The 26318-nt window shown below is 39.7% G+C and overlaps 2 protein-coding genes across 4 annotated transcripts; both read left to right on the top strand.

Annotated features, from left to right (window-relative positions):
- Positions 1–5: 5 nt before the first annotated feature.
- Positions 6–12142, top strand: pbrm1l (polybromo 1, like). Of its 3 annotated transcripts, none has more exons than XM_057337591.1 (30): positions 6–244; positions 651–796; positions 901–998; positions 1095–1242; positions 1354–1506; positions 1578–1694; positions 1798–1866; positions 2269–2367; positions 2470–2555; positions 2634–2725; positions 3015–3222; positions 3323–3464; positions 3591–3673; positions 3749–4028; positions 4281–4386; positions 4474–5137; positions 5333–5544; positions 5971–6165; positions 6300–6457; positions 6570–6815; positions 6897–7042; positions 7158–7315; positions 7990–8173; positions 8404–8611; positions 8886–9084; positions 9179–9343; positions 9774–9938; positions 10720–10775; positions 10864–11068; positions 11353–12142. In XM_057337591.1, the coding sequence occupies exons 2-30, from the start codon at positions 662–664 to the stop codon at positions 11514–11516; spliced, it is 4941 nt and encodes a 1646-aa protein (XP_057193574.1). In that variant the 5' UTR covers positions 6–244; positions 651–661; the 3' UTR covers positions 11517–12142. The 3 variants fall into 3 exon arrangements, with proteins under 3 accessions (XP_057193574.1, XP_057193573.1, XP_057193575.1); XM_057337590.1 differs by having other exon boundaries at positions 2628–2725; XM_057337592.1 differs by having other exon boundaries at positions 7–244; positions 9179–9259.
- Positions 12143–12387: 245 nt separating this feature from the next.
- On the top strand, positions 12388–22633 carry stau1 (staufen double-stranded RNA binding protein 1). The gene is given in 15 exon segments (XM_057338659.1): positions 12388–12568; positions 14019–14344; positions 14500–14621; positions 14702–14882; positions 15092–15242; positions 15483–15654; positions 15857–15955; positions 16079–16291; positions 17178–17321; positions 17488–17634; positions 17749–17824; positions 17943–18265; positions 18353–18475; positions 20686–20765; positions 20910–22633. Coding segments are annotated over 14 exon segments (2109 nt in total). The 5' UTR covers positions 12388–12568; positions 14019–14154; the 3' UTR covers positions 20998–22633.
- Positions 22634–26318: the final 3685 nt, after the last annotated feature.

Here is a 26318-nt window from a genome sequence, read left to right as displayed (position 1 = left end):
CGTAAACGTTTCTTGCTAGCTAGTTGGCACTCCGTTGTAACCGAGGTACACTTCTTAATTACACCAAGAAAGTCGAGATTTTAATACGGGTAAGAGAGCTTATGTGGTAAACCTTTGTCGCCAAATACGTCGATCATCTCAGTAAGCTTAACAAAGCAAAGCGAATGAGCCGCGAGCTCACCGTTGACACCGCTCTTTTGTTTGACTGAAGTACGCGCGTGGATTGGCTGTTCGAGACCGGAAGGTTAGCAGCTAGGCTTACTGTACTTAACCATACATATATTGTAGCAACATTGTGTTATAAGGTGACATAAACACAGCACTTTTAAAGAGTGTATATGTGAGAAAGAGAGGGGACAAGCGGAAGTTTGGACACCTAACAGGTCAAATACTGGTTATTTTGTGAATAGTGGCTTATGTGGTCACTGTAAGCATTGTATTATTGCTTATGTGGATTTTCTTAAAGCTTAATACTACTGTGAATGGTTGTAACGATCTATAAAATCTACAGGAAATGTATATTTTATTTGATTATTATGTAATTCATTCATGCCGTACCCTGGTGTTGTTGCAAGCAGTGTTATAGAGAGTTTAATCTGACAATCTGAGCCGTGGTTTTGTAAACCACATCACATGGTTGTGTTTTACAGGTACCGTTTCAATGGGGTCCAAAAGAAGGCGGGCCACCTCTCCCTCCAGCAGTGACAGTGGAGGAGACTTTGACGATGCTACGTCATCCACCCCGGTCAGTGGATGGAAGAGGAGGAGAGCGTCCACTGCCCCTTCTGTTGATCAGGTGAGAACATAGTCTTTAGTTAGCATTGTGTTGAGCACCAAATTTTCATCCATAAAATGACTGATTTTGTCAGAATGATGAGTGATGCTTTTATCATTTCTCAGATTGCTATTTGCCATGAATTGTACAACACTGTCAGAGATTACAAGGATGACCAGGGCAGACAGATATGTGAGCTGTTTGCTCGGGCACCAAAAAGGAGGTATATAGAGTGATCATTAAACGCTTGGCAAATGAATCCAAACTGAGTTTAATACATACAGTAAACACCAATCTAAACACCATCTTTCCTGTCTAGGAACCAGCCAGACTATTATGAGGTGGTGAGTCAACCCATAGACATGATGAAGATACAGCAGAAGCTCAGGGCAGAGGAGTACCAGGATGTAGAACAATTCTCGGCTGACTTTCATCTGCTTATTAACAATGCCAAGTTGTACTATAAGGTAAGACTGTTATTTTGCAGTATTTGCCATATCTTTTTCAGCTATTCATCATTTTGTGTGTAATGTATTACCCAAACTTCAATGCACCTGTGTATCTCTTTTGGACAACAGACAGACAGCGCAGAGTATAGGGCTGCCTGCAGGCTTTTTAATGTCTTCCAATCCATAAAGAACGATCTGCTACAGGCGGGTGATGGAGAGGAGGCAGAAGATGATGAGGAAGGTGAAGACGGGGAGAACCCAAGCGCTTCCATGGAGGATGAGGTTTGACATTTCACCCGGACATTCTCTGTTAGTAAATGAGAGGTGATATTGATGTTTCTCTGTGTGATCAGACACCACCAAGCTATCTGAAAGCCATATTGGAACAGCTTTTGGAGGCCATCGTGTCATGCACTGATTCTTCAGGAAGGACTGTTAGTGAGCTCTTCCAGAAACTTCCCTCTAAATTGGTAAGATCTAAATATATATTTAGACCAAGGGAACATTTTATTTAGCAGTTTATTACTATTACTTTATTACTGTTAAAACTTTGTTATTTAACTTTGTGTTCAGCATTACCCAGACTACTATGCTGTTATAAAGGAACCGATAGATCTCCGCGCCGTGGCTCAGAGAATACAGGTGTGTGGAAATTGCTATTTATATTGTTTAATGGTGTGTGTTTTTGATGCTGATTGGACATTATTTCATATGTTGAGGCTAGAATGAATATATATATATATATATATATATATATACTGTATATACAGTATATAGTAAAACCTTTCATAACATATTGATTTATAAAGTAATATTAAGAAATCAAAACAACAAATGGGATCCAAACTAACTATAAATAGATTGTTAGAAGCGTTTACCGGAGACTTCTAACACACAAAACTGACCAAAACCTCCTGAGAAACGCACAAACATTGTTTCTTGGAAATTTTAATTGTATGGGCCAGCTGTCTGTATGGACGGATTTAAATTTTTAAATTAAATTTTTTAAATTATTCAAAAGCTAATTTTTGTGTTCTGATTCAGGCGGGTCATTACAAATCTATCAGTGCCATGGCAAAGGACATCGATCTTTTGACCAAAAATGCCAAAACCTACAACGAGCCCGGTTCACAGGTTTTCAAGGTTGCTACACTTCATATTGTTCAGTAGCTATTCATTCTTTGAAATACGTCATACGTTTTTGTACTAAGCTCTGTAATGTAAGCTTGTTTTTTTTGTATTAAGGATGCAAACACAATTAAGAAGGTTTTTGCCCAGAGAAAAGCAGAGATCGAGCAGGCTGAACCCACTAAATCCAGCCTCCGCATCAGGTAACTTCTCTGTTCTTTATTTGGTCACATTGAAGAAATATATTTTAACATCCTAAATGTTGTTTATGTGAGTTATAGAAATCGGAGGTCTGCTCAAGGAGACCGCCTCTCTGCCATCACCATGGCGCTTCAGGCGGGGTCTGAAAGTGATGAAGACTCCCTGCTTTCAGGTAACTTTGATGCAAGCCAACAGCTTTTAGTTTGTACCATGAATTCTGATTTTCTATTTTTTGTCTTGTGTTACATTGCATACTGTGTGTGGATGCGTAGATTGTTTTGACTTGTATTATTATAATAAGATGTTTACGAAAAGCTCCAACACTCAAAGTTTAATTCCACAAGGTCGTTAAGACATAAATAACAAAAATAAGAGTGCATTCTCTTAAAGATCCATATGCATGAAAAACAACCAAGCCTAATGTTCTTTTATCTCTGTACTTCTCTTCGTCGTGGTTTCAGGCTCTGTGCGTTATGACGCTGCAGAAATGGAGGCTGACTGCGGTCTCAGTTCAGGTGACCCAATCCTCCTGCTGTACCAGGCTGTGCGTGGAGCCAGAAGCGTTTCGGGGCAGCTTCTCGCCGAACCGTTTCTTCAGCTCCCCTCACGCAGGGAATACCCAGACTACTACCAACAGATCAAAAACTCTGTCTCCCTACAGCAGATCAGGTAGGAATGTCCCAGAATCCCTCTCTGAAATGTACGTTTATAGATTTGATTCAAATCTGCACAGTCCAAACTCTGAACCAATCCATGCTTTTCCTTAAAGGGAAAAAATGAAGAATGGGGATTATGAGGGAGTTGAGCAGATGGAGAGTGACCTCTCGCTCATGTTTGAGAAAGCTAAACGCTTCAACATGCCCCACTCCACCGTATACAAACGTGCACATAGACTGCAGCAGATAATGCAGGTGGGTCTGCTTTGATAACTCCAGCTTTCTATCATATAAAACATGTAATCTTTAATTGACGCTATTCACATATAACGAGAAAAGCAGAGCTTTTTTAGTGAAGTTGTTGGTGAATTTGTCTTGTAGCTGAAGAAAAAGGAGATTCGGGTGGAGGATGAAGGAGATGTTTCTACTGCAGTGTCTGACCCAGGAAGTGGTAAAAGAAAAAGGTAATTTGAAGGCTATAAATACTTTTAATTCAATGCATTTCTCTTTACACCTGTTTTATATCCTCATTCTTACAGCCATAAGAAGAACACCAAAAAGAACCGAATGAAGGCGTTGTATGCTGCAGTGACTGAGGCACGAGAAGCCGGCACCGGACGACGCCTCTGTGATCTCTTTATGGTAAAGCCCTCCAAGAAAGATTATCCAGACTACTACAAAATCATCCAAGAGCCACTGGACCTGCGCACCATCGAGCACAACATCCGCACTGAGCGTTATAAAAACGAGGATGCGCTCATGGACGACTTGAAGCTTATGTTTCGCAACGCCCGCCATTATAACGAGGAGGGGTCTCAGGTGGGCATCCTCACATGACTTTAACCTAATGCTGGGGGGGAAATTTTATGTGAGGGCCAAACCAAAATTGAATCTGTTATTTAAAACTTCATGTGGAATGCTGGGGGGAAATTTTATGTGAGAGCCAAACCAAAACTGAATCTGTTATTTTAAAATGCATGTGGATGTGAGTTTGACATGTGGATGTTTAAATCCTGCCAATATAGTAAAAAGTTTAAATGCATCATTCACATTTTCCATTTTTGCCTGCAGGTTTACAATGATGCAAACATCTTGGAAAAGATTGTTAAGGATAAACAAAAGGAGCTTGGACCTGCTCCAGAGGAGGATGACATGGGCTCCCCAAAACTGAAGCTTCGTACGTTCTGTGGCCTATTGAGATCATGCAAAACTTTTCACAAGTTTGATTTTGTAATTTTTTACATTACTTTACTTTATTTTCTAGGTCGTAGTGGAGTTGCGGCCTCCCCTAAAAAGGCCCGCACACAGACCACACCGCTTCAGCAAAAGCTCACTGATCTCTACGAAGCTGTTCGCAACTTTACAGACAACCGTGGGCGTCGGCTCAGTGCCGTTTTTCTACGTCTACCGTCACGCTCTGAGCTGCCTGACTATTATGCCGCCATCAAGCGGCCCATCGACATGGAGCGGATACGCAGCTACATGGTACAGGGTCGCTACCAAGACATCGATTCTCTGGCGGAAGATTTCATCCTCATGTTCAACAACGCTTGCACCTACAACGAGCCAGAGTCTCTCATATACCGCGATGCTTTGCTGCTCCATCGAGCTTTTCTAGATGCCCGTCGACGCATTGAGGATGAAGAGGAAGGAGATGAAGGCACGCTGGGTACCGTGGCAGTCGGTCCTCTTGTGCGCGAGCTCGTTCGTAATCTCTTTGTTTCGATGATGGGGCACCAGGATGATGAGGGGCGGTGCTACAGCGACTCCTTGGCGGAGGTGCCGGCTGTGGACCCTGCTGACCCAGAGGACCCTCCACTCAGTTTAGAGATCATTCGCCATAACCTGGAACACGGGCGCTACCGGAGACTGGATGTGTTTCAGGAGCATGTGTTTGAGGTGCTGGAGAAAGCTAGACGGCTCAATAGGTAAGCATTGAAGAGTATGAAAATTAGTTGACGCTATTAAACAAAATTTTTGTTTTCCCAATGAAGTTTAGGGGTCAGTAAATGACATCAGAATCTCCATTTTTGACTGTTTCTTTAAGATCTAACAAAATTAAATTTGATGTAAAAGTCAGCATAAGCTTGAAAGTGTCTAAGGGGGCTACTGTCTGCTTTCAGGACTGATTCTGAGATCTTCGAGGATTCGGTGGAGCTTCAGCAGTTCTTTGTGAAAATTCGTGATGAGCTGTGCAAGAACGGTGAAATCTTGCTCAGTCCGGCGCTGAGCTACACATCCAAACATCTGCATTCAGATGTGGACCAGGAGAAGCGAGAGAAACTGCCCCAGGAGATAGAAGAAGACCAACTGAAACGAGAGGAGGATAAGAAAGGTCTGCTTTTGACATGTCTTTGGGACTTCAGGTCTTTGGGAGCTGGTCAGCTGACCCCTGATGCATATCATGATGCTATGATGACCATCTGTACTATAAACGTTCTTAACTTTTCTCAAATTGCACTACAAAACTCGCAGTACTTGTCATTTATGTTTGAAGTGCAGTTTGAGCTTAAGAAAGTTTATAGTTCAGATTTAATATTGGGATCAAAACACGTTTTTATCTGTTTTTCCCTGTTCAAGTAGTTAGGACTTGGTCTCATATGACTGATGTAGCTGCCCAGAAGTGTCGTAAATATTATTGGTAGCTTTACACATGGGTGACTCACACCGTCTAAGTGGACGGTTCTTCAGTATAATATGCCTGGCAGTGGTAGACTGCATGAATGCATATCAATGAGTAATTTGCTATTACGATTCGCAGCTCTTCCGGATGAGAACAAAACAGAGGGACCCGCAGGAAGCCAGTGGTCATTGGATTCTCAAAGCACATACAGTCAGGACTGCAGTTTTGAGAACAACACCTACAGTGTGGGAGACTGTGTATATGTGCAGCCTACTGAAGCCAATTTGCAACCTCACATTGTGTGCATTGAGAAACTCTGGAAGGACGAAGCCGGTGCGCAACATTCTTATATTGCCTTTATTAGTCTCAGTTTTAATTTTCTTTGTTTATAGACATTGTCCCATTTTCCAGCCTCTTCTGTATTTGTAATAATTGGCTATTTATTGGTGATTGGTTGTTTTATGCAGGTGAGCAGTGGATGTACGGTGGCTGGTTTTATCGCCCAGCGGAGACGTTCCACCTCGCAACACGTAAATTCCTGGAGAAGGAGGTGTTCAAGAGTGACTACTATAACCGCGTGCCCTTCAGCAAGATCCTGGGGAAATGTGCTGTGTTGTTTGTAAAGGTGAGTGCCACGATCCACTCGGTCAGGATGTATGTATATGTGGTGTTGGATTCTTTTGTGTGTCTCTATAACGCTGCAATCGAGTCACTAGTATGTGTCATTCTTCATTTAGGATTATTTTAAATCGCAACCAGAAGGATTCAAACCAGAAGATGTTTACGTCTGCGAGTCTCGGTACACTGCCAGGACCAAAACCTTTAAGAAGATCAAGGTGTGGTCCATGCCAGCAAGCTCTGTGAAACTAGTCCCTCGAGATGTTGCGTTACCCGTGGTCAGGGTGGCCTCCATGTTCATGACTGCTAAACGTGATCAAGACAAATTGTTGGACCTTCCTGATGGAGACGGTTTTATTGAGAAGGTAAGAATTGAATGATTGAATTGTGTTGGAGGCCTCTTCTTTTGCTTGTTCGCTTCACACACTCGTGCTTAACGTTCACAGGAACGAGAAGACGTCCAAGTCGAAGTGCCCAATGGGGAGCCGGGTTGTCAGTACTATGAGCAGCTTCGCTACAACGATATATGGCTTAAAGTGGGCGACTGTGTCTATATACGCTCCCACAGGCTAGTGCGCCCTCGAGTTGGCAGGTGGGCAAGATCTTCCTTATTGAACACAAATAACTTTTCGTTTACTGAAAATTGAAATAAGCCTGCGAGTAGTTCGAAGCTTTAGTGAAATGAATTGCTTGGTTTATATGGACAGGATCGAGAAGATGTGGGTGCGAGATGAAGCAGCGTTCTTCTTTGGACCCATCTTCATCCACCCTGAGGAGACTGAACACGAGCCAACAAAGATGTTCTACAAGCGTGAAGTGTTCCTCAGCAATCTGGAGGAAACCTGCCCTATGACATGTATTTCAGGTACACTGGTGTATCTTTTAGCGCTCAATACAACAACCTGCCTTATAAAATAATGTTTAAAACACTTTACATTGGAAGCAATAAGCAATTTTACTGTATGAATACTGTATGAATTGAAGCTGCAGGAGATCTCTTGGACTGAGAAAAGAACCAAGTCAAACAAGTATGCAAATCCAGTAGCAAATGTTTTATGTGGAAGCCGGTCCGACAGACAAGATTTACACAAAGTGCTTAAAGTAACCATGAAACGGAAGTTGCGATTGACTTCTTTTCCGTATCGTGACGTGTATCCGAGTGAAACGGCTTCTGAAATTAGAAAAAAATGTAGGGCGGGGCTTTATTTTGCCCTTCCCTTTTTGATTGGTTTGTTGTAAATTGGGCCTGGAGGGGAGGGCTAAAAATGCCTGCCCATTGGACAGCGAGTATAGTCCTACCTCTGTTTTGTTGCTGACATCATGTGGTGAAGAGTTGTTGTTGAGAGAGGGAGATGAGCTTAACGTTTTTGATAAAAGATTACAAGTGCAAATGAATTTTTTTAAAATAATGGTGTGCACGGATAAATCATTTATAATAATCACTGACACACTGTGTAAAACACTTAGAATTTTCCTGTTTGATTGCATGGTGACTTCCTGTGCACCCCTGTTTGAAATCATTTCTGTCTGTTTTGACAGGGAAATGCGTGGTGTTGTCTTTCAAGGATTTCCTGTCCTGCAGACCCACTGAGTTTGCAGAGGAAGATGTGCTCATGTTTGAGAGTCGCTACATTGAGAGCGAAAAGCAGATGAAGAAGTTTAAAGGCCTTAAACGTTTTTCACTTTCTGCTAAAGTGGTAGATGATGAGATCTTCTACTTCAGGTATCTACTACTTTCCTACATGTTGTCCTCGTGTTGTGGCGTATGTGTGATTGCTTTATATTGTGCTTTCTTTTTCATAACCTGGAGATGAATTTAATCTGATGATTAAAGTTATTCAACTTCTTTAGGTTTGTTTAGGGGGTGAGAGGGTGGGGTATGTCTCAACACAACAGTGTCACAGTTAAAGGAAAATAAGCAAAATAAAAATCGTAATCTAAACTCATTTTCAGAAAGCCAATCGTGCCTCAAAAGGAGCCGTCTCCCCTTCTGAATAAAAAGATTGAGGAACTGGAGGCCAAGTTTGCAGACATGGAGGACCTAGATGAAGATATGGAAGATCTGGATGATGATGATGAAGAGGCAGCAGCGACGCCCTCAATGCCTCCGAGTCAGACATCTGTATTAAATGACATAGATATGCCTTATACACCACCACAGGTATTTTCAACAAATGACATTTTACATCCATCATCGAAAAAAACTAGAATATCAGAGACTTAGGTGGGTTTTTCTGACTTGGCAACACCCTAGCAACTGCGTAGCAATGTGTTAAAACCCATCCAGAACACTCTAGGCTAGTTATGCACCAGCAAACATCACTAACGATTTATTCAGAAAAGATTTCTTGTTGAAAATGTCTAATAATTTTATCAGGTTTTACACATTTAACTTCAGCCAACATACTCTTTCTTATCCGGTGTGCAATCTGCAGTCCACACCAAAGATTAAGGGCATGTCCAAGAAAGAAGGAGCCAAGCGTAAGATCAACATGAGTGGCTACATCCTGTTCAGCAGTGAGGTGAGGTCTCTTATTAAAGCCCGTCACCCTGATTACTCCTTCGGAGAGCTGAGCCGACTGGTGGGCACAGAATGGAGGAACCTGGAAACTACTAAGAAGGCAGAATATGAAGGTAAGCCCAAACATCATCCAGTGAGGTTACGGCATCTCTTAGCCAAAATGGTTTGATCGACAGGTCTCTAAATCACATCTCGATTTATTTAAAGAAAGAGCCGCAAAACTGGTGGAGCATCAGGAACGAGAGAGGGTCCTTCAGCAACAGCAGCAGCAGGCTTCCCCAAGAGCAGGTACTCCAGTCGGCACAATGATGGGGGTGGTACCTCCCCCAAGTGCTATGGGGATGCTAAACCAGGCCATGCCACCTGTGCCAGGTAACGCCAAATTGCCCCAGCCCTTGCTGAAAGAGATCGATGCAGCAGCCGGGCCCCCCTGACAATTCTCACCCATTCAAACCATCTAAACCTCTGCCCATCAACGTTCCTCAGTCATGTCACTGCCCTTTCCCACCACTACAGCATGCCCCATTTGTGCTGGTGTAGTTCATTTCTCCGTTTGTATTTTAAACTTGCATTTCTTGTGTTTTTGAATATTGTCACAGTCTTTATATACTTGCATGACAACCTTTTAATATTAACCCCTTAAATACGTAGATGCTCTTTTGTGCACCATGAGCCTGGATTAACCCCATTTCAATTCGTGCACTTTCTTTGACATGACAAGACTGTTGTTTTGTAGTGCATGATTTGTTAGCTGCATGTCATCAATGCATGGATCTTTTGTGCTATCTCCTCCTCACCCAAGGCATGATGGGAAATTATGGCCTGCCCTACATGCCCATGCAGGGTCCTTCTGAGGGCATGATGGGCATGGGTGGCACACCACCTCATCCCATGGGGGTGCCCCTGCTGCCCTCCCAGCACTACCTTCCACCAGGCATGGCCGGGTACCCTGGTATGCCCCTTCCGGGTAAGAAGCACCCTGATTAATCAGAAAACACCACCAGCCTGATTAAGATGAAGATAATCTGATAAGTAACAAGGCAAATTGATCAAATATGAAAAAAAATGGTCAAAATTGAGTTTTGAGAACATTGATTTGAGGCTGGGCAACATATTTTTTATATATTTGATATTAAGATATTTAATTGGTGGTATGAAATTCATCCTTTGCAGAAGTTGCAGCATGTCATTTTACCTGCTTTAAAATGTTTTAGTAAAAATAAAAGTCAGTAAATATTTTAAGTTAATACTTATATGTATTTGTGAGGTATACACCTATTTGATTTGATTTTTTACTTAAAAGGTGTAGAAAACACGCATTGTTTATGTGATTTTTACTGCATTTCTTGCTTTAAATTGTTATAAATAGTTGTGACATTATATGTGTATCAGCACTATAGATATATAGTGAAATATAAAATTTTCGATGATCAAAAATTGATTTATCTTTATATCAGTACATATTCTGTTTGTATATCTGCATGGTCTGGTTTTTTACTTGACTATAGGGTGAGAATATTCACATCACACACCACTAACATTCTGACTTATTTTTCTCAACAAAAACGAACACAAGATTCGTCAAGATTTCTCTACTGAATCTGTGGTTTCTCACACTATATGCTGTTAGAAACATAAACAACGGCTACTTATCGATTATATTCGCTCATATGAATGACTGCAATATTCAGTGCCATTGAGCATTAAATAGTAAAGCATTTTTTCACACTGTTTTTTTGCTTTCTCAGGTGTAATGAATGGTATGGCTGGAAGTCCTGGTCCCGGAAACCCTTATGGCATGCAGGTAATGATCAGATTTGTATAGATCTCTAGCATCGACACTAAAGTAGATGCGAGTTTTCTTGTCCTTACTTCTCTTTTTGTATTTCTAGATGGTGGGTTATGGGCCAGGACAACAGGCTCCACCTCCATATCCAGTCCAAGGTCAACCAGGCCAGCATCAGCCAACCCCACCTATTTTTGTTGCCCCGCCTCCAAAACCTCAGCGTCTGCTGCATTCTGAAGCTTACCTGAAATATATAGAGGGACTCAGTGCCGATTCATCCACTATTAGCAAGTGGGACCAGAGCCTTAAGGGTAAAAATGGATTTATGCATTCAATTCCATTTGATAAAACACAAGTTCTGTAAAGTGTTTTTGCAAAAGTTACACTTTGTATGACTTCAAACTACTATAAATACAGGGTCATATGGACTTCTTTTATGGTGCTAGTTTCACAGCTGCTGCCCACTGTCGTTTGTTTTTCAAGGGACTGAAAACACCAAGACACTGTTAACAAAAATAGTTTAACTTGCAGCGAGATCATGATACACCGTGTTCTTAACAACATGACTTTGAAACTCTCTTATGATTTCCCTCAGCACAAAGAAAAGACTGCCGGCTTACCCGCGAACAAGAGAGCCGTCTCCCTACACACTGGCTGAAGAGCAAGGGTGCTCATACCACGATGGCAGATGCATTGTGGAGACTCCGAGACCTGATGATGAGGGACACTCTCAACATCCGACAGGCCTTCAACCTTTAAACCTTCAACTTTTACACCCAATTCTCAGGACTCTTATTTATGCAAGACTATTCTCCTACCAAATCTTTCCTATCATGACTAAAGATCTGATAGAGTATTACGTACTCTGTCAGAAATGCTTCAGCAATAATTGTGTCTGTTGGTTTGTTTGCGTGTGTGTGTGTGAGAAATAAAGGCTTTAGACATTTATTTAGGTACATATGACGTGCTGAAATTAAGTCACTAATGCATCAGTTACTGATATGGATTTGTTACACCAGAGACAATTAGAGGTCTTTAAATACTCATAATGGTTGTGATGTTAAAATACATGTTTTTAAAAAAAATACACTTTTAACTGCACCTCAGGCACTGGTATTAAATATAATATTCCCTAAAGTTACGACCACTTTAGTTTATACACACAGATTATGTTGTAATTGTACACGGTAGCATTTTACAAATATTCTCTTTTTATACAAAAGCAAAAATAAGCAGAGTTATTTTATTAATTGTGTAATTGTACTTTTTCATTTTGTACAGACAAAGCTTGTGTGCTGGTTTCCCCTGCAATGTTTGTTTGGACACTGCTGCATTAAAAAGGACAAGTTTGTGTTAATTTCACCAATAAACAACATTTCAATAGAGTCAAGACTTGTCATGTTCATATTTATGAAAGAATTGAATATGCCAGCCCCTCTACCCACCACTGTAACAAGGCCAATCCACAAAACCCGACTCTGCAGGCAGATTATTTATAAAACCCGATTTATTAAATACTTCAAGGAATATCTAAAAGTTTACTTAATTAAGAATGATTCACTAATAAATCTATTTCCACAATGTTAACCCCACAAATTAACGGCGTGATGTCATTTCCTGTCAGGGGCGGAACACATCGCGCTATTCTCTTTAGTGTTTGCCGTGTTTATGTTCACACTCTCTACCTCTCTCCCGTAATTTCATGCTAAACCAGTCCAGAACACCCCTAAACCAGGACTAAATCGAACAGACAGTACTCTTTAACATTTTAACTCATGGAGTAAATTGCAACAGGAGCGAAATAAACCGAGGTGAGGTTTATTCGGGCGGAGTTTGCGAGGATGTGCGAGCTAGTGCTGTGTTAGCGCGAGCCTTTCAAATCGACCGCTAACACATATTGTCACAAGAGGTTGTAGCAGTAAAATGCACATATTATATGACCTTTGCACGGATAATTTGCATGTGGCGTGGTTGTTAGTGTGTATAAACGACGGCTTTATGCTTTGCAGGTGTAACGTTTGGGGGGAGTCTAGTTTTTTTGACAACTAATATTTTTCTGTTCGAATGACTGGCTTGTCTGTGTTTGTTTCATACTGTTACGCCTATAATCGTTTAAATGCCCATGTCAAAGGACAGACGGGGCATGCTAATGTATAATAAACCAGGGTTTATTATAACATTAGCTGGCATGTACTGATGTTATAGTTTATGCAATAATTAATTGAATCTAATTGACAGTGGCTTGTACTGTTATACTAATGCATGTTTTAAAGATTCACTTGATATTTTTCACAACTCCTGTCTTTTGTTCTTGTATTATTGATCAGGTTTACTGGAATGGACAACCTATCAAAGCTTGTTGCCATGTTACTGTAATTTTTACTTTACCGTGCTTATTATTTACAGTGTAGTACAGTAATACATTACATTACATTGCAAGGCAGAGCTGTATTGTAATATTCATATATTAAGATTTATGAACTTAGTTCATGTAAGAATAGAAATTAAAAATCTACTGATGAATAAAATTTTCACCATTCAATGTGTCAGTTTTATAATTGGGTTTTGATCGATCCCGAATTTATGTGCATTTTGAACTGTGACACCCATATGGAAGAAAAACTGTAGTATCTTAGTTATTTCTCCTAGACATCAGTGAGATTTAATGGAGATCAAATGTTCACATGCTTAGGTCTCCAGGTCTCAGGTTTTTCTTAAAGAAAAAAATAAAGAAATTCTTACAAATGTCTCCATTTTTCAGTTTCAGATGAGACTTCAATAATGCTTCAGCTTTGCTAAGTCTGCAGTCCAATGTAATTCGTTTAATATTTTAATATGAAATATTTCTCATCAAACATACCTAAATCCAGATAGTTTTACATCTTCATACCTTTAATGTATTGTAATAATGACCTCATTTGTTTCCATTTTTGTTTCTCCTAAGAAATTTTAACAGAAACATCTGAAACTATTTGATACCTCCTAAATTTCCCGAGCTATGAAAGAGCGACTACATTAACATATTTCTACAGTTTTGTGTAGATCTCATGAAACATTTTTTTCTTTATAATTGATCTCCAAGAAAACCTTTCCCCTTTTTTTGGCTGAATATAACACATCTCTAATAAGAGAAACAAATATATAATGTACATTTTCCTTGTCTACTGAATTCAAAGTTTCTATTCTAACATTTTCTAATTAAGCATGTATGTAGATCTGATAACTATTCATGGTTGTTTTATGTTCTTTTTGTCTCTGCAGGTAGAACTTTGCAGTCATCTTTCATTCTTCAAACCGACACTGTCTCCTCTCTCTGTTCATAATAAAATTGTGTTCTCCTGACTGCAAAGTCTATACCTGGTTATTTAATCAACCCGCCTCCTATGAACCAATCAGAATGTCACAGCTTCAGTTTCACGCACCTGTCAACCCTTCACCCAGTGCCACCCCATTACAGCTGGCTCCGCCTCAACCCAGGTTCAGTATTCCATGTGCCACGGCTTCCTTACCTTCAGAGAGTGCCAGTCACCCACTTAGAAACTCCGCCCTGCCATCTGCCTCAGCCACTCCCTTTTGCAACCCTACAGGTGGGTGTTCAAATGTTTAGAAAATTTTAGGGACATTTAATTATCAACATGCGTTCTTGTAGCACATTTGACAGGTCATACATTGCATTGGCAACACCAGGGTCATGGGTTTATGTGTTTCCTTATTGATTAAATATTTAACTTTTCTGTTCAAGTCTCTAACATGGCAAACCCTAAAGAGAAGACCCCGATGTGTTTGGTGAATGAGTTAGCCCGTTACAATAAGATCCAACCTGAATACAAGCTACTCAGTGAAACAGGACCAGCCCACTCCAAGGTAATATTCTACAATATCCTTTCCAATATCCTGCTATATAAACGGACTCTTCCCAGTTGCTGATGGTGTCTCTTGGTTAGATCTTCTCAGTGCGGTTAACTCTGGGGGACCAGCACTGGGATGCAGAGGGGACCAGTATAAAAAAAGCCCAGCACTCTGCAGCATCATGAGCTCTCACCCAAACCACCCTGCCAAAACCCAGTCACAGAACCCCCCGCCACCCAGGCAAGAACCCAGGTGGGATCTACAAGGGCTCAGAGTGTACGTCGTAAAACGCGTATTTACTCCCATCTTATTTAAAGGGACAGTTCACACAAAAAAAGTGAATCCAGATTCCATCTTAATTGTCAGATTTTGTTCTTTTTTTGGGTAAACTGTTTCTTTAAGATCCCAGTTGAATAACAGTTTTTTGCTTATGTAGGACTGTTTTTGTATGTACTTGCCTTTCATCAGTATTCTTCTCTCTGCAGACAGCGTAACCCACACTGTGGAGCTAAATGCACTTTGTATGAAGTTGGGCAAGAAGCCCATCTATAAACCTATAGATACCTACCAGGGGATGAGACCAGCATTCAATTACAACATCAGAGCACCAGGCCCGTATGCTCGCTCCATGCATCAGTATGCACACTCTATTTTTATTTCCATGTGCTTTTGAACAAATTCGGTTTCATAATACTCAGATTTAACTGAATATAGCAAGGTACAATGGAGCTTCAATATTGCACGCTGAATTATCTTATATTGAATATTCAATTATGTGTTCAGTTAGAAAAAAAGCGAAAAATGCTGTGTTTTTGTATAAATGACTGAACAATGCTTTGAATCTTGACCTTTGCTATGTGATCTCTTCTCTTGAAGTTATTACTACCCATTTCCCCCGGTGGGGCCTGTACTGTATCATATGGAGCTGTCTGTCGGCGGACAGCAGTTCCACGGCAAGGGCCGCACGAGACAGGCAGCCAAACACGACGCTGCTGCTAAAGCCATCAAATATCTGCAAAAAGAGCCAATACTGCAGCAAGTGGCAGAGGTACGAGCTCATATTACAAACATGTTAATGGTGTATGATGTAATTACTGTACGGTAAAACAATGATTTTTCAGAAAGCTACTCTGAAACATCTAGTAAACAACCAGTGGATTTATCTTCATTTTGTCTTCATTTGATTGTTCTTCTAAAAATACAGCAATGTCAGACGTGATCCGAATGATGATTCGCTTTGTTTCTCGTAGATGACAGAGGAACCAGAAGAAGAAGAAAACCTCAACAAATCGGAGATCAGCCAAGTGTTTGAGATTGCTCTGAAACGCAACATGTCTGTGAATTTCGAGGTATGTGATGGACCCAAGATGCTGTGTGCAAAACATCTCAAGAGAAAAGAGAGAAAGATTTTTTCGGCTCAGCAATTACATCCTTATGAACAGTTTCTTATTTCCAGCTCTCTGTCCGCTTAGGTGCTGAAAGAGGCGGGGCCTCCTCACATGAAAAGCTTTATGGTAAAAGTTATAGTGGGCGAGTTCTCAGGCGAGGGGGAGGGCAAGAGCAAGAAAATCTCCAAAAAGCTGGCTGCCATCGCTGTGCTGGAGGAGCTCCGCAAACTACCCCAACTTCCTGTCATGGACAAGATGCCACTACGCATTAAAAAGAAAAGCAAATCCATTATTAAGGTGGAAGATGTGTTTGATGGCTTACATCAAAGTTATTGTTTGGGTGAACTAGCATACTAAAGAGATTCATTTCACTAAATCTAAAAATAAGTATTGAGGTAATTGATATGACTATTGATATGAAATAGAAGCATTTTGGTCAAATCTCTGACATTACTCAAATATTCCTTATTACACATATTGAACTCACGTCCAAAACCCAGCCATACCAAGTCCTTTACTGAGAGGTTCCAAATCTGTCTTTCTTAAGGCCGTGTTCACGCTTTACTTCTTTTTTGAAGCTGTTAGCGTCTGTTTTACATTATAATCCTAAGGAGTAAACCATGTTTTCAAAAACAGTCTTGAGCGCTTTTTTAAACGGCAGCGCCAGCGTCTTTCTGCAGCTCAGATTGTCTATTGAGGTTGAAAAAAGTTCAACTTTTCTGGAAAAAAAAGCCCTACGTCGAGCGAGAAGAATTCAGCTCGAAAAAATAAAATGCCGGCCAAAACACCCGTTGGAGCATAGTATTGTATAAATGTAAGTTTAATTTTCACTTTCAATAACTTCTGATTGTATTTCTAGCGAGAAATGAGTATTGTAGTTTTTAAATATGTGATTGGTTATTAGAAAGACGCTCTCCGTTTATAATTCGAATAGACTTCCGTTACGCTGCCTATGAAGCCTGTCTCTCTAAGCTGCTTTCGTGCACAAATGCTATCTTTGAACATTGCCGGCTGCTATTTGTAACCATTTTAACCAAGTGCCATTGTCAACTTTTTCTTATCAAAAAAGAAGGCAAGTGTGAACACAGCCTTACTTTGTCTTTAGATCACATTTTTCTAAATCTAAATCCACTGATTATCAGATTATAATGTGTAATGTGCATTGTCTTGTCTAACCCCTCAGCTTCAGACCAGCCCAGAGTACGGTCAGGGCATGAACCCCATCAGCAGGCTAGCTCAAATCCAACAAGCCAAGAAGGAAAAAGAGCCTGAGTATACATTGGTGACCGAGAGAGGACTGCCCCGACGCAGAGAGTTTGTCATGCAGGTTCTCTACCAGAGATGAGCACAGCCAACAGTTTACACTGGGAACATTTTGTTATAACAGCATGCACCTCCTGACATCATTTTCTTGTACAGCTTGCAACGTTTTATTTGTATTAAAAATGTTCCTGTAAAAGTAATTTGACCTATCTCTCTCTTGTCTCTCTCAGGTGTCTGTTGCGGGGCAGACTGCTGAGGGAATGGGTCCTAGTAAAAAAGTGGCCAAGCGAAATGCAGCCGAGAAGATGCTGGAGCATCTTGGCTTCAAAGTGCCTCAGCCACAACCCCCCAAACCGGCACTGAAAACCGAGGAGAAGGTGATAAAAACTTTTGTTTATCTGAGCATTTTGTTGTAAAATATAGCGTATAGTTCATCTCTTTACTCTATTTCGACCACCACTGTATATAAATGTTTTTTTATCTTTGTAAAGCCACCTGCTAAGAAACCTGGAGATGGACGAAAAGTGACCTTCTTTGAGCCAGGCTCTGTGGAGAAGGCAAGCCTTGGTAGGTGATTTTTCAAAACTGGACAATAGGAATTGCATAATAATTATACAGATTAAAACTCAGTTTTGTTATTTTAAGGCATTTTCATCTCTGTATTCACTTTTTCATTTCTATGTAGTCAACAAGGAGGAAGATTTCCGAATGCCCTTCTTCAGCCATCAGCAGCTCCCTGCCGGAATTTTACCCATGGTACCCGAGGTGGCACAGGCAGTGGGTGCCAACCAGGGACCCCACGCCAAAGAATACGGTCGCCCAGTAGCTCCTAACCCAGCCAAAGCCACGGTAACAGCCATGATTGCCAACGAGCTCCTATACGCTGGCACATCCCCGACTGCAGAGAGTATACTGAAGACCAACAACAGCTTGGCACACAGACCCCACGGGCCTCTTACCAGACCATCCGAACAGCTCGGCTACTTGGCTAACGTACAGGGCTTACATGTATGTGATGTAATAATGAACACACACGCATGTGCCCATACATAGTTTATGCAGTCGCCCTGAATCTTAATTCTAAATCTGCCACAGGTTGAATACAAAGACTTCCCCAAAAACAACAAGAACGAGTTTGTGTCTCTGATAAACTGCTCCTCTCAGCCACCTCTGATCAGCCATGGCATCGGCAAAGACGTGGAGTCCTGCCACGACATGGTAAGCGTTACTCAAACCTCAACATGTTCAAAACAGTACTTTGATAGTATAGTACTAAATAATTACTGCTCATGTACATGTATAGTCGCTGAAAAATTCCACATTTTCATTTAATCATCATTTCTAGATGTATTGTGGCCATTCCAGTTCAGTGTCTGTTGACATTTTTTTTTTTTAGTTATATTTTTGAGGATTTTTGCCTTTTATTAATTAGAGGATAGAGACAGAAAGTGATTGGGAGGGGAGAATGGTGTAGAATCGGGACAGGACGCCGAGCCGGAACTCGAACTCAGGTCTCCAAGGTAGTGTTGTCACGATACTGGAATTTCTAACTTCGATTCAATACCAAAAAAAATATCGATATTCGATACCATTTTCGATACCACGGGGAATAAACTGCCATAGCAATAAGGCCCTAATAAGCAATAGCAATATAGGGCTTTTTAATTTTTATTTGAAGTTAAATTGAACAAGACTAGACAATGAGGTATATATTTTTACATTATTTATTAATTGTTAATCTAATGTTAATTTTACAAATACATTTACCATTTAAAATCAAAGTTGTATTTGTCAGTATTAATGGATCAGACCCTGTTGAAAAAACAGCCTATGTTGGTTTGTGCTGGTTTAAACTGTTCATGTGCTGGTTTAAGATGGTCATATGCTGATTTAAGATGGTTCTTAGCTGGTTTAAGATCAAACCAGCATCGATCAAAACATACCTTACCCAGCATATACTGGATTTTTCAACAGGGGAGCTTACATGAATAGTTGTATTTTTTAACTAACATTTAAAAGAGATTAATAAATACTTGAACAAATATATTGCTCATTCATTGTTCGTTAATGTTAGTTAATAGCCTACATTTTGACTTGGCTAAATTGGCTTTTATTCACATAGGCCCATACTGTAATCATTGATCAGCGCACATATAGACAGAAACGCAAACTTAAACGCAAGAACTGTTGCAGAGACTCCGCATCTTTCTAACATTAACAACTTTTAACCGGAGCAAATGAGACGAGTGGATGAATCATTGAACAGCGCACACACATAGAGCGCAAACGTGTATCACACGCGAGAACTGTTGTGGAGACTTTACTCACACCAGCATTATTTCAAACATCAAATTAACCGGAGCGAACGAGACGAGTGGATGAAATCATTGATGAGCGCACATAGACAGAAACGCGTGCATTAAACATGAGAACTGTTGCGGAGACTCTGTACTAACATAAACAACATATAACCAGGGCGAATGAAACGAGTGGATAAAATTATTGATCAGCGCACATACATGGATCGCTATGGTAAACACGGGAAGCGTAACGAGCGTGCACCACGCCAGATGTGTTACTGAGACTGGCCATCTTTTCTGACATTAACACTATTTAACTGCCACAAACGAGTCAAGTCTATGAGAGGAGGCGGGGCTCTGTTGTTATGCGTTCACGTGCAGCGTGTTAACTCACTGTCGGAAAAGAGAAAGAGAGCGGGAACGCGTAGCTGATATCGATACGTGGGACATGGGTATTGGAACCGTTTCAGATTCTTCAGTATCGATACTTATCGAAATATCGATATTTTTGACAACACTACTCCAAGGGCACACTCACGCGGCTTGTGCCTAACTGTCCACACAGCCACAGGCTCCGACACCGTCTGTTGAATTTTAACTAAATCAAACCTCAGGAGGGACAAAGTCATCCAACAGCAAGCAATGTGAAAGACTGACAGCATGACAAGACTCATGAAAACTGTGATAAAAAATTTGGTTATCACATAAGACAATTTTGAACTTCCCCTAAATACATGTACAAATATTACTGTTGTAATATTTAAAAGTGAATATGAACTTTGCAGTATTTGAGGTCTGAATAAACACACAGCATCTTTTCTGTTATTTTGACATGTTTCTCCAGTTTTCATTTTCTGCAAATGAATGCAAATAGAAACGATATTTTTATTTGAAATTTGGGAGAAATATTGTTAGTAGTTCACAGAATAAAACAAGAAGGATCACGTCACCTAAACACATGCCTATAAATAGTACATTTTAAAATCAGAAAAACTGATTTTGAGTGATCTCTTATTTTTTTTCTGCAGCTGCATGTTATTTATATGATGCTTCAAAGTTTAATATACAACCATGTAAAAAAAACATGTTTTTTTCTTTTTTTACTGAACTGTTCTTCTCTTTGAACAGGCTGCTCTGAACATCTTGAAGCTTCTGTCTGAGCTCGACCAACAGTTGAGTGATCGCACAGCTAATGGACAGATATCAGGGTCAGTATCGGGTAGAAAGGGCCATTGCAAATGACATTTCATGCTGGCTTTACATACAGTTATTACAGTTATTTTTCCCAAAACAGGGAATCTTTTATTATTAATATTTAAAAAAAAATTGTTTTGCTTGTTTCCTATCTGTAGGTGCAGCAAACAAGACATAGAGGGCGACCCGTTACTGAAACCGGCTAACTCAAGCACCATCGGAAAGACTCTAGACGGCACAGTCTAAAATCCACCGATTCATCTGATTGGTCGCTTTGTCTGCGAAACACTAGAGAAAAGTCAGAAGCAGAGTTTCGATTGGCTGCTCACAAGAGCCTAAATCGTATTAAATGTTCTAAATGAAATCTAAATCAAAGTGAAAATACTCTAAACACAACGTTTAGAGGTTTGATGTTGTTTCATTGTACACATGCCGCGATTGGTTTCTTTTAAACGCTAAGGCTTTGAAAAAGTTCTAAGTTTTCATCATATCCAGTGAAGTGGTGGTTTCATTTTCGTTGTTGAATTGTTAAATGATACTCGTGACGCTTGACTTGAGTAGACAGACTTTTCTTTGTTGTTGAGGAAGTCATATTTTCAGTGTCATGCCTTTTTTCTTTTATGTTTCTCTTATTATTATTATTATTTTAAATGTTGTATTATAGGAACCCAGTGAGTTGGGTTGTTGTTAGCGCTGTTGTGAAGTGCAGAATAAACCCCACTGAAGGATATGATGAAGCTATCAAACACGTCTCTGCTGTGGTGGTTTTTCTCCAGTGCTTTTTAAGTTAGTATGGCGACCATAACGCAAAACAAAAACGATTTGTGACTTTAGTGTAGAGCGTGTGGTGGTGTTTAGCGTCATCTGTGCGTGCGTGAGAGAGAGATGTGATGAATGTACGTTTCAAGCACGATAATCTACAGTCTTGTCAGTTAAACTCATGTATCCTCCTCTCAGTGTTGACCCCGCCCACTCTGCCAGTTACATCTTTTTCCTCATGGAGTACGAGTAAAATGATGTGCCTCTTGCACAACAAAAACTTGTCTGTGTTTTGGGGGTGATGGTTAAAATGGTGTTAAATTTGTGGAATTTGATGTACGTATTGACATGACATGACATTGACATACCGTTGAACGTAAATAGTAAAGTAGATAAATGTATATGGACCCTTAAAGTGATGTCACCATGAAAACTGCAAAGACAAGATAATGACAAGTAATCATTTCCAAATGCCATGAGTCATGTGGTGCCATAAAGGAGCAGACCGTGGCATGGTGATGATGAGGTTGTCACGGTTGGTGACAATGCTTGTTCTTGCGATCTGGCCATGAAGGGGCAGTGAGCTCGGCCTGAGAATGCACACTAGAAGCTGATTTATGAGAATAACATTCAATGCCTGCTGTACACAGTAGGGATGCACGATAAATTATCAGCCACATCGGTATGGGCCGGTACAGTTAACATAAAAAATTACCATTTATCTACCGATATGCCCGATAATTTATCGTGCATCCCTACTGTGTACAGCAGTATAGAAAATTTAGGTCGATATAATATAGCCGATAAATCATTTCCTCTTGTTAAACTTCTTCAGCTGCACGCTGCTCACAGTTAAAATACAGTACAGTGCTGTCTTTCTGTCGTGATCATTCACTTACTGCTATTAGCAAAACATTGTTGATGTAGGTAAAGTATGTAGATATTTATGAATGTGTAAATTATAGGAACAAAAGCAGATTGTTTGAATCAGACTGCTGTCTGAATGCTTTCGGTCTTGAGACCTGTTAGTCATGTGGCTACTAACAGTACACAATTTTTCTGGATTGCTCTGGAAAAACATCTAGAATTTGTTTATTAAATAAAAAAATGTACCAGAAAAGTTTGAAGGTTAAAGAATTGTTAACTAGTGTAAAGTAGGCTTGGTACATGATTTTCAGGTGAAAAAAGAGAACTAATGGTTACCTTGTTTTCTGCAGTGAATTTTATATTCATATTTAGATACTGTATATCGGCCAATATATCGGTTATCGGCTTCCAGTGTTAAAGAATTATCGGTTATCGGCCAAAATTTACATATCGGTGCATCTCTAGTACACAGTACAGGGGCTCTAGTAGAAGCAGTGCCAGTTCAACATTCTCCCTGTAGGGGGAGACAAAAAGCAATAATCAACTGCAGTATCTCTGCTGTTTGAGGTTTCTTGGGGATTGCTGAGGTAAAGTATAGACTTAAATCGAGATTTAAGACTGCGATAATTGTGAACCGTGAAGAGCTATGCAGATTTTGAGTGCAGAAGTATCAAAACATCAAGGAAAGTGCATTGAAAAATGACCCAACCTGAATGACTTCTATCATTATTTACGTTTTAAGCCAGAACATAAAAAATCATGCAGGGGTTTCATAGATTTTATTCAATTTAACCAGCGCTTCAGTGTTAGCTGTTAGCTACTTTCCAAGAAGATATAGATAAACATTTTAACGTTATCCTTCTGCAATTTACATGCCATAATAAGTATTTTGGGCGATTAAAAGATAAATGTGCAAGAAAAATCTGTTTTCACTTTAGTTCTAGTGAACCTTTAGCTCTAAATGAACCTGAAGTTTAAAGACGAGGCTAAATTTTTCACATTGAGTAATCAAAGACATTTGATAACTCAAAAAAAAAGCGGAGGAACAAAAGTAATTGTTTCAAGTGAACAGAGATTTTTGTTTAAAAATAGTATTGGAAATTTTGGAAAAAAATTGTTTAAAACAATCGATAAATCAATATGATAAAAAGAAAGTTGTCCTGTTAAACTGGTTTTAATGCAGATCATTTTACAGATTTATCTTCTGGACTCTACGTGCCGTCAGCTGCACATCGCTTATCAGCTTGCGTCTTAACAGCTCGTATTTTAGCTGAAACAAAGATGGATAGACAGTTTAACATTTCTTGCATTTTACATTTGCAAGGCTGTCTATTGCCAGTATATTATACATTGAGGGGCGGTTTCCTGGACAGGGTGTAAAGGGGTCATATGTCACGGCTAAAACGAATATTATATTTAGATGTAATGCAATGTGTATACACGATTTAAGGTTAAAAAACGCTGTATTTTCCACATACCGTGCATGTTTGTTTCTCCTCTTTGCCCCGCCTCTCTGAAATGCGCAGATGTGTGCTATGATTGGCCAGTTAACCAGTGCGTAGTGATTGGTTGAATACTGCAAGCGTGTGACGGAAATGTAACGCCTCTTACCATATTTGGAACATCAGGTTCCAAAGCAATTGTACTGACAGGTACGCCCACCTTACTTACGTATACATTTGGGCGGTCTTAGTCACTTCATACCACAAACTGACGTAGATTCGCCGGGGTGTGGTTACACGAGGCGTTTCAGGCAGGTCTGGGTGAGCATTCGCTTTTAGATAGAATGCATCTTTTGTTCCCACACTTTCATTTGTGCAATTTTACGTGTCTAATACATGCATGGGCAAATAATAACACACCAAAAACACAGAAAAACACGTAGTTCCGCCATATGACCCCTTTAAAATACATCAGTGCCATTGTGTTGTCTCAAAATGCACACAAGTAATGTTTGTTTTTTGTAATACATGTTTGTAAAAAAAAACTACTTAAAGACTTAGGCCTAGTCCTGGTTTAAGATAATCCCTGTCCGGGAAACCTCCCTGAATAGTCCCAGTTAGTGTGATTTACGTTTTCACTCAGGTTCAATTATGAGGTGACTTTCATTTGAAGTCCAATCACAGTATCTAATAGAAAGATACACACACACAAACACACACACAAAACTATAATAAAACAACTAAAATATGCATATTGATGATAATACATAGATCTTGATAAAACACCTACTTTTATTTGCCACAAAAGCCCATCGACCAGGTACGTTTACATTACTTGTGTTCTTGAGGTTTGGGACGAGGTTCCAATTAGTTGACCCAGGAATGATAAAGTAATGTGTGGTCGAAATTGTGTCATAACCAGCCTTTTTGAATCATAAAAATAAATTCTATGTACCAGGCCTACACATGAATAAGTATATATAGAGAGATTTTGTTACTGTGATGTAGAAGTTTCTTTTACCTGCACTGGACAATAAAACGCACCAATACTACCATAGTTCATCAGAATAAAAGGAAAAGCTCCGTCTGAAATTAAAACCACTTGAAACGAGATTGCATGTAAAGATTCAAAACACTGATTGTCACAGCCGTTCGGAGCACAGCTACATTATTATTTACTAGTTTTGTAAAGGTTTCTTACTGGGGCTGAGTGATGTAAAAATACATTTGGATCCAATGTTTCAACGTCCCAAATTTCTTCAAAGACCCAAGTAGAATTGAAGCCGGGTAATAACGTTTTATATCTTTAGTGGCACGTGCGAGCACATTTCCAGTTGTGTACTCCTGATAGTAGATTGCACCATATCCATAATTATCGAGATCAGTCCATAGTGGAGCGATTAAATCTTCACCTGCGTAAGGAAAAGGGAGGTGGCCAGCATGTGATATCTCTCGCCTGAATGACAGGAATCCTTTGTTGTTAACCTTGAGTGAAACCGATCAAAATCCACCAGACAAACAGCAATGTTACAGTTGTTTATCATAGCTGCAGTCATTTACATTTAGACTGTTAAGAATGGAACAGAATTCTTACATAAATCTGGTTGTATCTGCGGCTAAAAAACAAAAATGGTCCGGATAGGTTAACTAGAACAAACTTATTAACAGTTTGAGCGTCTCCTGCACTGGATAGAAAGTCTCTGGTGTTGCAAAGAGAAGAAGCAAACAAAAGTACAAACATTGGAGATGTTTACATCTAACTCTGATAATATGATGTTTACTTGACACTGTGTGTTTAGGTTGTGAGAAACATTACTTCCAGTTCCACTTACCTGCAAACTGTACAATACCTGTTTAAAGAAAAGCAGAGAGTATTCAATTCTGTTTTTGTATATTTGTATATTTTTAAAAATCACATTTATGTGATTGCAGAGCCTGACAGTCAACATTACAGCCCCTCCCTCAGGTTGAATTACAGAAGAACACAATACCTCTGTTATGTCCTTTGACAATGATTTGATTACAATTCTTCCAACATTTACAATTACAATGTTTCATGAATCACAAATGTGCCTATCATTTCATTTGATTGTTTTGAAACAATTTATCATTGTTTTTCAAATTTTTCTGAAGACACAAATACATACATTTGATGACACACCTACCTTGGTTCGCAGAGAAAGCCCAACGTCCTGGAATGTTAACATTACTTGTTGTTTTGAGATTGGGGATGAGGATGCCATGGTTTGATCCAGGTATGACAAAGTAATGTTTTTAAAATAATAAAAACAAATATTATACTGTACATACTGAAACGATAAAGATAATCAAACTTGAATATTTTGTTACTGAAACAGAAGTTTCTTTTACCTCCACTGGAAAGTCTATTACACTTATGTCACCAATGACTCACCACAGTTCATCAAAATAAAGGAGGAATTACCATCCGAAATTAAAAAGTCTGTTATTGTTAACCTGCATTCGGATAAATCAATCAAA

The sequence above is a fragment of the Triplophysa rosa genome, linkage group LG7, assembly GCF_024868665.1.
Source record: "Triplophysa rosa linkage group LG7, Trosa_1v2, whole genome shotgun sequence".
In the NCBI taxonomy this organism is placed as follows: Eukaryota; Metazoa; Chordata; class Actinopteri; order Cypriniformes; family Nemacheilidae; genus Triplophysa; species Triplophysa rosa.
Note: the sequence above shows the minus strand (reverse complement) of the source record. Positions and strands in the feature narration are given on the sequence as shown.

What these genes read in the sequence shown, in the direction of transcription:
- pbrm1l (XM_057337590.1), top strand. Translation starts at nt 662, where the DNA reads ATGGGGTCCAAAAGAAGGCGGGCCACCTCTCCCTCCAGCAGTGACAGT. An exon ending in CTGCCCCTTCTGTTGATCAG is followed by an intron (nt 797 to 900) that starts GTGAGAACATAG and finishes ATCATTTCTCAG; the next exon opens with ATTGCTATTTGCCATGAATT. An exon ending in TAAGAAGGCAGAATATGAAG is followed by an intron (nt 9,085 to 9,178) that starts GTAAGCCCAAAC and finishes ATTTATTTAAAG; the next exon opens with AAAGAGCCGCAAAACTGGTG.